Here is a 13444-nt window from a genome sequence, read left to right as displayed (position 1 = left end):
TTAAACCTCATCATACATTCCCACATCACTTACACTGCAGCATACATGTTCTACATCAATTACACCTCAGCATACATGTTTCACATTACTTACACCTCAGCATACATGTCCCACATTACTTAAACCTAAGCATACATGTCCTACATAGCATACACGCACCTCAGCATACATGTCCCACATTAGTTTCACCTCAGCAAACATGTCCCACATCAATTACACCTCAGCATAAAGTCCCACATCAGTTATATCTCAACATACATGTCCCACATTAATTACACCATTGCATACATGTCCCACATAACGTACACCTCAGCGTACATGCCCCACATCACTTACACCTCTGCATACATGTCCCACATTAATTACACCATTGCATACATATCCCACATCAGTTACACCTCAACATACATGTCCCATATCACTTACACTTCAGCATGCATGTCCCACATCACTTACACTTCAGCATGCATGTCCCACATCACTTAGACCTCAGCATACATGTTCCACATCACATACACCTCAGCATACATGTCCCACATCACTTACACCTCAGCATAAATGTTCCACATTACTTTCACCTCAGCATACATGTCCCACACAACTTACACCTCAGCATACATGTCCACATTACATACACCTCAACATACATGTTCTACTTCACATACACCTCTGCATACATGTCCCACATCATATACACCTCTGCATACATGTCCCACATCACTTACACCTCAGCATACATGCCCCATTGTACATAGACCTCAACATATATGTTCCATTTCCCATACACCTCTGCATACGTCCCACATAACCTACACCTTGGCATAGAGTCCCACATCAGTTACACCTCCGCATACATATCCCACATTACATACATCTTAGCATACATGTCCCACATCACTTACACCTCACCATACATGTCCCACATCACTTTCACCTTTGCATACATGTCCCACATCAGTTACACCTCAGCTAACATGTCCCATTTCAGTTACACCTCAGCATACATGTCCCACATCACTTAAACCTCATCATACATGTCACACATAACATACACCTCAGCATACATGTCCCACATCAGTTACACCTCAGCATACATGTCCCACATCACTTACACTGCAGCATACATGTTCTACATCAATTACACCTCAGCATACATGTTTCACATTACTTACACCTCAGCATACATGTCCCACATTACTTAAACCTAAGCATACATGTCCCACATAACATACACGCACCTCAGCATACATGTCCCACATTAGTTTCACCTCAGCAGACATGTCCCGCATCACTTACACCTCAGCATACATGTCCTACATCAGTTACACCTCAGCATACATGTCCTACATCAGTTACACCTCAGCATACATGTACCACATCACTTACACCTCAGCATACATGTCCCATATCAATGCCATTTCTGCATACATATGCCATATCACTTACACCACAACATACATGTCCCACATCACTTACAACACAACATACTTGTCCCACATCAGTTACACTTCAGCATACATGTCCTACATAACTTATACCCCTTTTCCACTTGCAGTCCCGGGTCAGACCCGGGAATGTGTACCCGGATGCTTCCCGGGACACTACCCGGGAATGTACCCTTTCACACTGCATTCAGACCCGGGATCGACCCGGGACAGCCCCATTCACACTGATCCCAGGAAATCACTGCAAATACCATATGAAATGGTCATTTTAACTAAAAAAAAAGTGATGACAAGGGTGTTTAAAATTATAATTTTTTTATTTGGTTTAGCACCTTTGGATTGTAGGTGCAATTTTTATTTGCCTTTCATTTTGCCTTTGTATAGACACAACAATAAAACAATAAAACAATAAAGAAACCCTCCTCCACCCGTACCACCCCCATCCCAACCGCCCCCGTCCCAATCCCCCCATACCAACCCCCCGTCCAAACCGCCCCCATACCAACCTCCCTCGTCCCAACCCCCCCATCCCAAACAAGAATTGCTTGAAGTTTAGCATTTCAAGCTAACCGAATGCACAACCAGTTGTGCATTAACACTTTAGTCAGGCATGTCCGACGTTGGCCCTCCAGGTGTTTTGAGGCCGCACATCCCAGTATGCTTTGCGATAGTTTTTGCATTCTCTAATAGCAACACTGTGGCGGAGCATGCTGGGATGTGTGGTTTCGGAGCGTCTGGAGGGCCAACGTTGGACATGCCTGCTTTAAGTGCAAAACAATGAACTACAGGTACATAAACGCATGCCCTCCAACATGGCCCATTCCATTAGGTACAAAATGCTCTGTTTCTGGACTTTCCTGCCAGTGGCAGTTGCAGAGTTGGAGCTGCAGCACAATCCAATGTTCAAAAAGGGGAGCCACACCTGCCACTCAAAACATCACTGTCCTGGACTCACTGACAGTTGATGTGACCCCCCTCTTTGAATTGTGGACTATGCTGGAGTCCAACCTCTGTAACTGCCACTGGCAGGGAAGTCCAGGAGCAGAACATTTTGTACCTAATGGAGTGGGTCATGTTGGAGGGTATGTAAACACTGAGGTAAACTAGTGCCGAGGCACTTTAAGTGCAACACAAAATGTACTAGTAGTGCATAAACACCGAGGTAAACTAGTGCCGAGGCACTTTAAGTGCAACACAAAATGTACTAGTAGTGCATAAACACTGAGGTAAACTAGTGCCGAGGCACTTTAAGTGCAACACAAAATGTACTAGTAGTGCATAAACACCGAGGTAAACTAGTGCCGAGGCACTTTAAGTGCAACACAAAATGTACTAGTAGTGCATAAACACTGAGGTAAACTAGTGCCGAGGCACTTTAAGTGCAACACAAAATGTACTAGTAGTGCATAAAAAACGAGGTAAACTAGTGCCGAGGCACTTTAAGTGCAAAACAATGAACTACAGGTACATAAACACTGAGGTCAACTAGTGCCGAGGCACTTTAAGTGCAAAACAAACAAAAAAAATTAAGTATGTGCCTATAGCTTTAAGACAAATTGCGAAAAACTGAAAACTCTGAGGTTTGCTCATTTGCAGCATTGCTTGAACCAAAGTATGGTCCATGATTATATGTGGAATAACCCGGTTCAGGGTATTGTGAGCTGTGGTGTTGGTTAGGAGCTTTTGGATTATTGAACAAACGTTCCATGAACGCCATGTTCATTTGCTGCAATTCCCTATGACGCTCAAGAGCCTCTCTATTCATGCGTTCCTGCATTGACAGGATTTTAGAAAGAAATGAGTCCTGCATTTCACGCTCGGCCTCTAAAAATTTGTCGATCCTTGCATTCTCCTGTGTGGACATAGCATTGTCCATTTCTCGGAGTTCTTCAACAAGGGCACTTGTCATGGCTCTAGCTGCTTGCCCCGCTTTGTTCATTTTCTTCGTTCTAGGTGGAACGTTGTAAACTGTAAAGATAAGATATAAATTGAAAATGACCATACATAAAAATAGCAGCTTTGGCAAACTATAACACACTGCGACATCACTGCAGGTTATACTTTGATAACTGTATATTATGTCACCCCCCCCCCCCCCCTTCCCACAGCCTACAAGTCCCATCATGCCTTGCCACAGTTTTGCTATTAGGCAATGCTTAAACTGTGCCAAGGCATACTGGGATATGTAGTTCCACAACTGCTGGAGGACCACTATGCTGTGCATAACCCTATGCTCCACCTCCACCCCACCCCCAACACCCCCAACCTAACCCTATAGTGTGCTATGTGTCTTTAAAAAATAAACTTACTGTTTCTCTGCAAAGTTGGGGAGACGGCACTTTGTGGAAACCCACTGTCAGTGGTCGCAGCTTCCACGACCTCTTCAACGGCGACGGATATGCTGCCATCAGGGCTGGGCAGGTGGGTGGATGTTTCATGCTCACTACAATCAGGTGTGTCCTCAATTAGCAGGGGTGATGAGTGGCAGACTTCACTTGTCTGTGTATCTTCAGGGCCTTGGCTGCTTTCTGCAGCAATGTACTGTGAACTTGAAGACAGACTCACAGGATTGCAGAGAGCTGTGTGCCCGAAGACGGTTGCGCAGATGTCATAATATTCCCACTCGATGCGGCCAGCCCCACTCTTTTTACGGTTGTTGTCATGCACCTTCATGAACTTCTTTCTCAGGGTCTTCAGTTTATTGACAACTTGCTGTTGTGACCGGATCATGCCTCTGGCTTCAAGCAGCTTTGATATGTTTTTATAAACCACGGCATCTTTGACTGTGCCAGTAATTTGGCGTTTTATCTCCTCCTCGCCCCTTATGCTCAGGAGCTCTCTCACTTCCTGGTCCGTCCAGTTTGCCATGATGCCCGTCTGCTCCGATCTGCACATGTCCAGGGCTTCTCTTCCGCTTTCCAGTGCGATTTCAGATGACATCAGCATTGTGAGCCCAAACAAAGCTCCAATCAGCAGCTTTTTTAAAGTCCCGTGTACCCGATTCCGGGTACGGGACCATTCACACTGGCCGCATCCCGTGTCGATTCCGGATCCTACCCAGGTCAGGACCTGGGTAGAGATCCCGGAATGCTGAACACGGGATATTCGCCCAAGACCCTTTCACACTGCACTAAATCCCGGGTTGATGCGCGTTCATGTGCAAAAACCCGGGATATTTTTGCAAGTGGAAAAGGGGTATTACACTTCAGCATAAAGTCCCACATCAATACACCTCCACATACATGTCCCACATCACTTACACCTTTGCATACATGTACCATATAAATTACACCTCATCATACATGTTCTACATCCTCTATACATCAGTAAACATATCCCACATTACTTACACCTCAGCAAACATGTCCCACATCACTTACACCTCAGCATAAAGTCCCACATCAGTTATACCTCAACATACATGTCCCACATTAATTACACCATTGCATACATGTCCCACATAACGTACACCTCAGCGTACATGCCCCACATCACTTGCACCTCTGCATACATGTCCCACATTAATTACACCATTGCATACATATCCCACATCAGTTACACCTCAACATACATGTCCCATATCACTTACACTTCAGCATGCATGTCCCACATCACTTACACTTCAGCATGCATGTCCCACATCACTTAGACCTCAGCATACATGTTCCACATCACATACACCTCAGCATACATGTCCCACATCACTTACACCTCAGCATACATGTCCCACATCACTAACACCTCGGCATACATGTTCCACATCACATACACCTCAGCATACATGTCCCACATTACTTTCACCTCAGCATACATGTCCCACATAACTTACACCTCAGCATACATGTCCCACATCACATACACCTCAGCATACATGTCCACATTACATACACCTCAACATACATGTTCTACTTCACATACACCTCTGCATACATGTCCCACATCACTTACACCTCAGCATACATGTCCCACATAACTAACACCTCAGTATACATGTCGCACATTACGTAGACCTCAACATACATGTTCCATTTCCTGTACACCTCTGCACACATGTCCCACATAACTTACACTTGGCATAAAGTCCCAAATTACATACACCTCAGCATACATGTCCCACATCACTTACACCTTACCAGACATGTCCCACATAACTTTCACCTTTGCATAGATGTCCCACATAAATTACACCTCAGCATACATGTACCACATCAGTTTCACCTCAGCATACATGTCCCATTTCAGTTACACCTCAGCATACATGTCCCACGTCGCTTAAACCTCAGCAGACATTTCCCACATAACATACACCTCAGCATATATGTCCCACTTCAGTTACACCTCAGCATACATGTCCCATTTCAGTTACACCTCAGCATACATGTCCCACTTCACATAAACCTCAACATACATGTTCCACATAACATACACCTCAGCACACATGTCCCACATCACTTACACCTCAACATACATGTCCCCCATCCCTTACACCTCAGCATACATGTCCCACATTACAGACTTCTAAGCACACATGTCCCACATCACTTACACCTCATCATACATGTCCCACATTACTTATACCTCAGCATACATGTTCCATATCAATGACACCTCTGCATACATGTCCCACATCTGTTACACCTCAGCATACATGTCCCACATCACTCAAACCTTAGCATACATCTGTCCCACAGTAGTTTCTCCTCAGCAGGCATGTCCCACATCACTTACACCTCAGCATACATGTCCTACATCCCTTACACCTCAGCATATATGTCCCACATCAGTTACACCTCAGCATACATGTACCACATCACTTACACCTCATCATACATGTCCCACATTACTTATACCTCAGCATACATGTCCCATATCAATGACATCTCTGCATACATGTCCCACATCCCTTACACCACAACATACTATACATGTCCCACATCAGTTACACCTCAGCATACATGTCCCACATCACTTACACTGCAGCATACATGTTCCACATCAATTACACCTCAGCATACATGTTTCACATTACTTACATTTCAGCATACATGTCCCACATCACTTAAACCTTAGCATACATGTCCCACAGTAGTTTCTCCTCAGCAGGCATGCCCCACATCACTTACACCTCGGCATACATGTCCTACATCCCTTACATCTCAGCATACATGTCCTACATCCCTTACACCTCAGCATACATGTCCCACATCAGTTACACCTCAGCATACATGTCCCACATCAGTTATACCTCTGCATTTATATCCCACATCAGTTACACCTTTGCATTTACAGTATGTCTCACATCACTTACACCTCCGCATACTGTACATGTCCCACATCACTTACACCTCAGCATACATGTCCCACATCACTTACACCTCAGCATACATGTCCCACATCACTTCCACCTCGGCTTACATGTGCCACATAAGCTACACCTCAGCATACATGTCTCGCATCACTTACACCTCCTTTCACTCAGACACACACAAACCTTTCATGCAGACACACACACACACAAATGCCCCTCACTCAGACACACACTCCTTTCACTCAGATACACACACCTCTCAATCAGTTGCTCACACCTCTTTAACTCAGACACACACACCTTATGTAAATGTTGATGTGGTATACATACACCATAAGTTCACAAAAAATTACATTTGAAATATTTACCCACTAGGGTTTACCCACTAGGCTTGTAGCATACTCATAACAACATAGTTGTAACTCCAAGATGGAACAAGTTGTAAACAGCGCCCTAGACATTGGTCATCATAGTTAAAAGAAAGGCCACAACCTTACCTATTGCAAACACAGGAGTAGTACAGTAGACCACAATATATAGGAAACACTTTCCACAACAAATCAACAGGCCACCATATATTACAAGTTTATAGAGTCCTGGGCTGTACTGTACATTTCTCACTGCTCAATGAAGGTGGTTCCAAAATCACATAACTCACACAAACACAAACCTTTCACTCAGATGCCCACACACTGCTTTACTAAACACACACACACACCCTATTTCAACTAAACACAACTTTCCCTAGGAATACAAACACACACTTCACCTAAAAATCTACAAACATATAAAATAATTGCCCCCCCCCCACACACACACACACACACGAACCAGGTGCTGTCAGTGCCCCTACCTGTGGCTATATTCCCCACACGGTGCAAGAGAGCACTTCAGCCAGCCAGCTACTGTACAGCCTTGGAGGAGCTGTGCGCAGCAGCTCCCCCTAGTGTCAGTCGGCTGCCAGCTCATTCTCTTCTGTGTGAGAAAATCAGCTTCCGTGCCTCAGTTCCTCCGACTGCGAAACTTAAAAATTAAGGGCCGCATTTATCAAGCAATATTTGCGGTTAAATCCCCCAAAACATCAGTTTTCGGGGGTTAACCGCAAATATTTAGTATCCCCCAAATGTATTAAAGGGGGACCGCAGCAGGAATCTCCGATCCCGGCTGCGATCCCACCCTTTACCGCCGCCGGCCGCATCCCCCATAGGTTTTTATGGTTGATGCGAAGCTGCCCAATGTATCAACATCGGGCAGCCCGGCATCGCACCCCTGGGCTATCGCCATTCTGATATGGCGATAGCCCATTGTAGCCTATGGCTACACATCGCACTGCCCGAGCAGGGCAGTGCGGTAAGAGGGGTCAACGGGGGTCAGCGCATAACCGCGCATGCGTTGACCCCCCGGCTTACGGGTCAGGGCTTCGCAGGGATGGGCTCCTTTCGTAGCCCTGTACCCTGGTGATGATACATACCAGCAGTGTTTCACAATACCGCAATGCGATGTCCGGCGATGTCATCACTCCTGCATCGCTTTATAATGATAAATGCGCCCCTAAAACTGCGGGGATGAATCGGCGGCCAGCAGGAGACAATGGAGAAGCGCCCCACATAAGACCAAAAACCTGGCGGCAGCTGACTCCATTGCCTCCTGCAGTTCCGCCACTGTGTCCCGCGTAACTTACAGCTCAGCATACATGTCCCACATTACTTACACTACAGCATACATGCAGGGCCACCGAGAGGTATGTTGGGCCCTGATAAAATATGGGGGGGGGGGTCTAATCATGGAAGGTGTGGCCATGCCCCCTTTAGCAGAAAAAAAATAAAAAACTTTTAAAATAGTTGAGTGGGAAGTGTTATCACCCCCTTGCATGCTCAGCAGCACAGCACACTGTACAGCATGAGCTCTCATACGCTGTAACACACTGACAGCGTGAGAGCTCATGCTGCTGCTGTCCGGGTGGAATGAAGAGGGGTTGACAGCGATCGGACCCGGGCCCCCGCTAGGCCCCTCCAGGAAGCCTGGGAAATTAGTACCCGTTTAGCCTCTCTCGGCGGCCCTGCATACTTGTCCCAGATCAATTACACTATATCATACATGACCCACATTAGTTAAACCTCTGCATACTTGTCCCACATAATTTACACTACAGCATATATATACAGTATATATCCCAGATCACCTCAACATACATGTCCCACGTTACTAACGCCTCAGCATACATGTCCCACATAACTTAAACCTTGGCAGAAATGTTTCACATCATCTATACATCAGCATACATGTCCTACACCATCTATACATCAGCATACATCATACTTGCCTATTTTTGAAAACTAGTTTCAGGGAGATTATAGTTGGTAGTAGAATTTTGCACAGCATCCCATTGAGGGGGCATGTCATTCTCTACCCAAAGGGCGTGTCTAGTTCCATATATGGAGAGATTGTGAAAAGAGATTGTGAACGTGGCACCTAGAAGTGGTGCGTGCTGCTACATCTGAGAGGAATCTTTTAAAATGACTTATATCCAAATGTAGATGAGCCCCAAAGCAGTGAGTAAGCGCTACTATACTTGGTAAAGTGCTGGGAAATGGTGCTGATGATTCAATGTAAATGTATCTATCTCTCATTCCTTTTTTCCAACAAAAAATGTAACAGTGTAATGTGGGCTAGGTGAAATAAGGGAGATTACTAGACTAATGCGGGAGAGAGGGAGATTGCTGCTATTTCAGGGAGTCTCCTGTAGAATGCAGGAGGGTAGGTAACTATGGCATATATGTGCCCAGAGCTGGCTTTAACAATTTTAATCCCCTAGCAAGATTTTGGCTAGTGCCTCTAGTGCCGTCTATGAACAAGAACTCCTCTCCTAGAACAGCATCTATTACCCAAAAACACAGATCACATCAGAATCCAGCAACACCCATCCCCATCCACAGAGCCGGAAGTAAACATATGACATGGAACATTAAATGACACTGCAGAGTAGTGTTCCTTATTCATGTTGCATCACACATTAGTGCCCCTTATTCATGCTAAGCTACACGGTAGTAGTGACCCTTGCACAACATTATGCCATGCAGTAGTAGTGGACATTACACCACATTGACGGCGGGATGTACTAAGCTCAAAATGCGGTAAAACCCCCGTTTTGGGGGTTTTACCGCATTTTCTAATGTATGAATATCCGGCCGCCACATCACCGCATAGCAGGGTATACCCTATAGAAGCCTATGGGCTTCTTATCACCGGCCGCCGCAACCCGCCCCCCCTCTGCTGACCCCCCTCTCCCCCTCCCTCTGGCTTACCTTTCTGCAGGTCCTCCTGGACCCAGAAGGTAAACCCCTCCTCCCCCTAGCAACGCAGCCGGACGTCCTTTTGGCTGCAGGGGATAGCTGGCTTAGCTGTCCCGGCATGAGGGGAGGAGGAGGTGCCCAGGGAGGTGACAGAGAGCCCCCGCACACCACATTACAGTTATCCGCCACCCTCCGTCACCACATTGCGATGCTAGCTGCATATGTTGATACATATGCCCTAGCATCGCCGCGGCCGGGCGGCGATGTATATTAATAGAGCCCGCCCTAAGCCACACACAGTAATGCCCATTGCCCCACACTATGCCTCACAAACAGTAATGCCCATTGCCCCACACTATGCCTCACAAACAGTAATGCCCATTGCACCACACTATGCCTCACACACTAATCCCTCTTATACCACATTACATACCACAAGCAATGCTTATTGCACCACACCACATCCCTGTGGGGGAGAGTAAGCATTATTTAGCTTTACCAATCAGGTCCTTCTGCTGCCAAACTGATGAGTCGGCCCCAAAGATAAAATTACCACAATTAGTCCATTGTTTTTTTGGCTAGCCAAAAAGAAAAGGACTATTCCTATTCAATTGCGTCCATTTTCGGACCTTTTTTACGCCGATGTCCATTTTTTTAAAAGCCGAAACTGGATTGGAAGAATTGTCAAAAACGGCTGCAGTTTTGATTGAGACAAGTGGATTACCGAGTAGTTCGCTGATTCACATGTTCTCCAACCTGATGATTTTTTAGACAGTCAACAAATCTGCACTTTAATTTAATACAATAGGTCATAAACATTGGCACCTAATTTAATACCCCCTTATAACTTGTTATTTCAAGATGTTCTCTCCAGAGTTTCCTTATACCCATCACCCATCACCCTTCCTGCTTATGAGCCTACATGCTGTAGTTCCAATAGTTTATTACTGTGTTTTATATGAATTGGTGCAAATGACTGCTTATATGGGGCCCAAATTATTGCTGATCCGGATCAGGATGTGATAAAGACCTGTAAGGCAACAATAGGGGCTGATGTATAGATCTCGGAAATTGTGAAATATTTTGATGATAGTACTTTCAGAAAATGGAATTTAGAGTATTTCAGGCTGGGGACATGACATGGATTAGATTGATAGTTATGGAGGCCCCATAATCCCTTTAGTTGTTAGGTGAAAGGAATATGCCATGCAGGGGCACACACAGGTCAGCCAGGCCCCGGTAAAATTTTGGGATGTGACCAATGGGAGAAGGTGTGGCCAGTGGTAGGAGGTGAGGCCAGACCTCCTCCAAAAAAATGACATAGCTTGTATGCGCCACACACCAGGATGTGTTTATAGTTACCATTGGGTGCCTAACACAGCAAGGTACACCAGGATGTATCAAACAAAAACTGCAGTAAAAATCCCTGTTCTCTAGTATTTTACCGCATTTTCAAATGTATCAACAGGGTACCACCACATTCAGAGACTTTCATCTGGACTGTTTTTGGAGATTAAGGAGATATGGGAGGCAGCAACAATACATTTGGTTTGTTTGTGGAAGTTCTTGAATCATTCATATTAGTTATCAAATCTCCATATTCATAATGTAAAAAAAAAAAATTAAGCAGTTTATGGCAAGTTTTACTATTTTGCAGTAATTTGTAGGGCTGGATTGGCTCACAAGACTACAGGGGAAACCCTCAGTGGACAACACTGCGTGAGGGTCCACCCCCTCGTGCAGAGATCAGGTTAAAGGGTGTGCACTTAAATTATACATGTGTTAGATATTATACTAGCTGGGACCAGTGGCAGATTTTTCCTATGGGTTGCAGGACTGCAGCTCCCCCAGTAAAATCAGTGGCGTAACTAGTAAAGGGTGCCGGACGGGGGCATTCACCTGACATCGGGATCCCGAATGTCAAAACACAGACAGCCGGGTTCCCGACGGCCATCGACTATTTTCCCTCGTGGGGGTCCACGACCCCCATAGAGGGAGAATAGAATAGGTAGCTTGCAGCATAGCGAGCGCAAGGGGCTTAATTACGCTCACCATGCTGTCTGGGTCCGGCCAGTCTGGATCCCGACGTCGGGATAATGACTGTCTGGATCCTGACTGTTGGACCCCTATACCACACCCATTAGTAAATTGGCTCCCCCCCACCGATTTTGGCAGCACCGCCCCCCCCCCCCTCGCCCACATTACCCCTCCGCATTCTTTTTAGAAGTCCTTCATTCCAGTCACCCACATGAAAGGCAGTCCCATTCTGAGGTGTTCTCTCTCTCTCTGGGCGGGATGTACTAACGGGAAAATGCGGTAAAACACCCGTTTTACCGCATTTTCCTATGTATCAATACCCGTCTGCCCTGTTTTCGCAAGGGAGGGTATCGCCACCCTCTGGGTGGCGAAACCCTATAGAAGCCTATGGGCTTCTTTCGCCGCCCGCCGTCTAACGTCCGCGCGCCCACCCCCTCCCGTCCTCCTTTGATCTCCTCCTCCCCCTGGTGTCACAGCCGGCAGGACATCCGGCTTCAGGGGGGAGGAGGAGACACAGGGGGACGCTGGCAGCCGCCGGGAGGTGACGGAGACCCCCGCAGCCCACATCACAGGTATCGCGGGGGTCTCCGTTACCGCAGCCCGATGCTGGCCACATATGTTAGTACATATGCGGTAGCATCGCGACGGCTGCCGTGCGAAGGGCGGAGATGTATGTTGATACATCCCGCCCTCTGACTGCAAGACTGGGCTGCAAAAAGCAGAGAGCTGACATCCTGTGGGAAGCCACTCCCTACCTGATTGTCAGCCCTAACTGGCTTCTATGGGCTGCAGCCCATACTAGATGCCAGCTCCTTTGCGCAGGCGGCTAAAGGCAGGAGCTGCCACTGGTTAGAACTATGCTGCATTGCTGTTATTAATCTGCTACTTTATCATGCACGCATTAGTTGTATTTTCTATATTCAATACTGTGCAAAAGTTATAGGCAGATGTGAAAAAAAATGCTGCAAAGTAAAGGCCCCCATACATCAGTCTGACTTGTCCTACGGACAAGTAGAACCTGATTGTCCCGGCAGCTGCCCGTGAGGCACGATTAGGCACTTCATGTGCCAAGTTTTCCATGTGATAAATTGCGGGCACCAGGGCCAATCAGTGGCTGCCCATTCATTTGTATGAGCTTTTTTTTAGTGCGCCGGTGCTTGGCTTCCCCTGCCCGACTTCCTGGTTCCCTCGCCGACTTGCCAGCATTCGGCGCCCCCTCTGCTCCCTCCACCTGGCTCTCTGGTCGCCAGCATCCCCGCCTGCTGCCGTCCCACGCCCAGCTCCGGGCTGCACAAGAGATTTAGCAAATATTATGTGCAGCCCTTACGACCTCCCGATTTAGAAATCTAAATCAAATAAAT

At 46.5% G+C, this 13444-nt stretch overlaps 1 protein-coding gene across 1 annotated transcript; it reads right to left on the bottom strand.

Moving 5' to 3' along the window:
* Positions 1–2158: 2158 nt before the first annotated feature.
* On the bottom strand, positions 2159–4640 carry LOC146058012 (uncharacterized). Its single transcript, XM_083169936.1, has 2 exons — positions 3755–4640; positions 2159–3413 (listed from the first exon to the last, which is right to left on the bottom strand). The coding sequence occupies exons 1-2, from the start codon at positions 4389–4391 to the stop codon at positions 2992–2994; spliced, it is 1059 nt and encodes a 352-aa protein (XP_083026062.1). The 5' UTR covers positions 4392–4640; the 3' UTR covers positions 2159–2991.
* Positions 4641–13444: the final 8804 nt, after the last annotated feature.

This window comes from Crinia signifera, chromosome 2 (genome assembly GCF_055691185.1).
Source record: "Crinia signifera chromosome 2, ASM5569118v1, whole genome shotgun sequence".
NCBI lineage: Eukaryota > Metazoa > Chordata > Amphibia > Anura > Myobatrachidae > Crinia > Crinia signifera.
This window is presented reverse-complemented; position numbering and strand designations above follow the sequence as displayed.

Excerpts from the sequence above, each read along its gene's own strand:
- LOC146058012 (XM_083169936.1), bottom strand. The coding sequence starts at position 4,391 with ATGCTGATGTCATCTGAAATCGCACTGGAAAGCGGAAGAGAAGCCCTG. Across the intron at positions 3,414-3,754 it reads CCCAACTTTGCAGAGAAACA|TTTACAACGTTCCACCTAGA; the intron begins GTAAGTTTATTT and ends TTATCTTTACAG.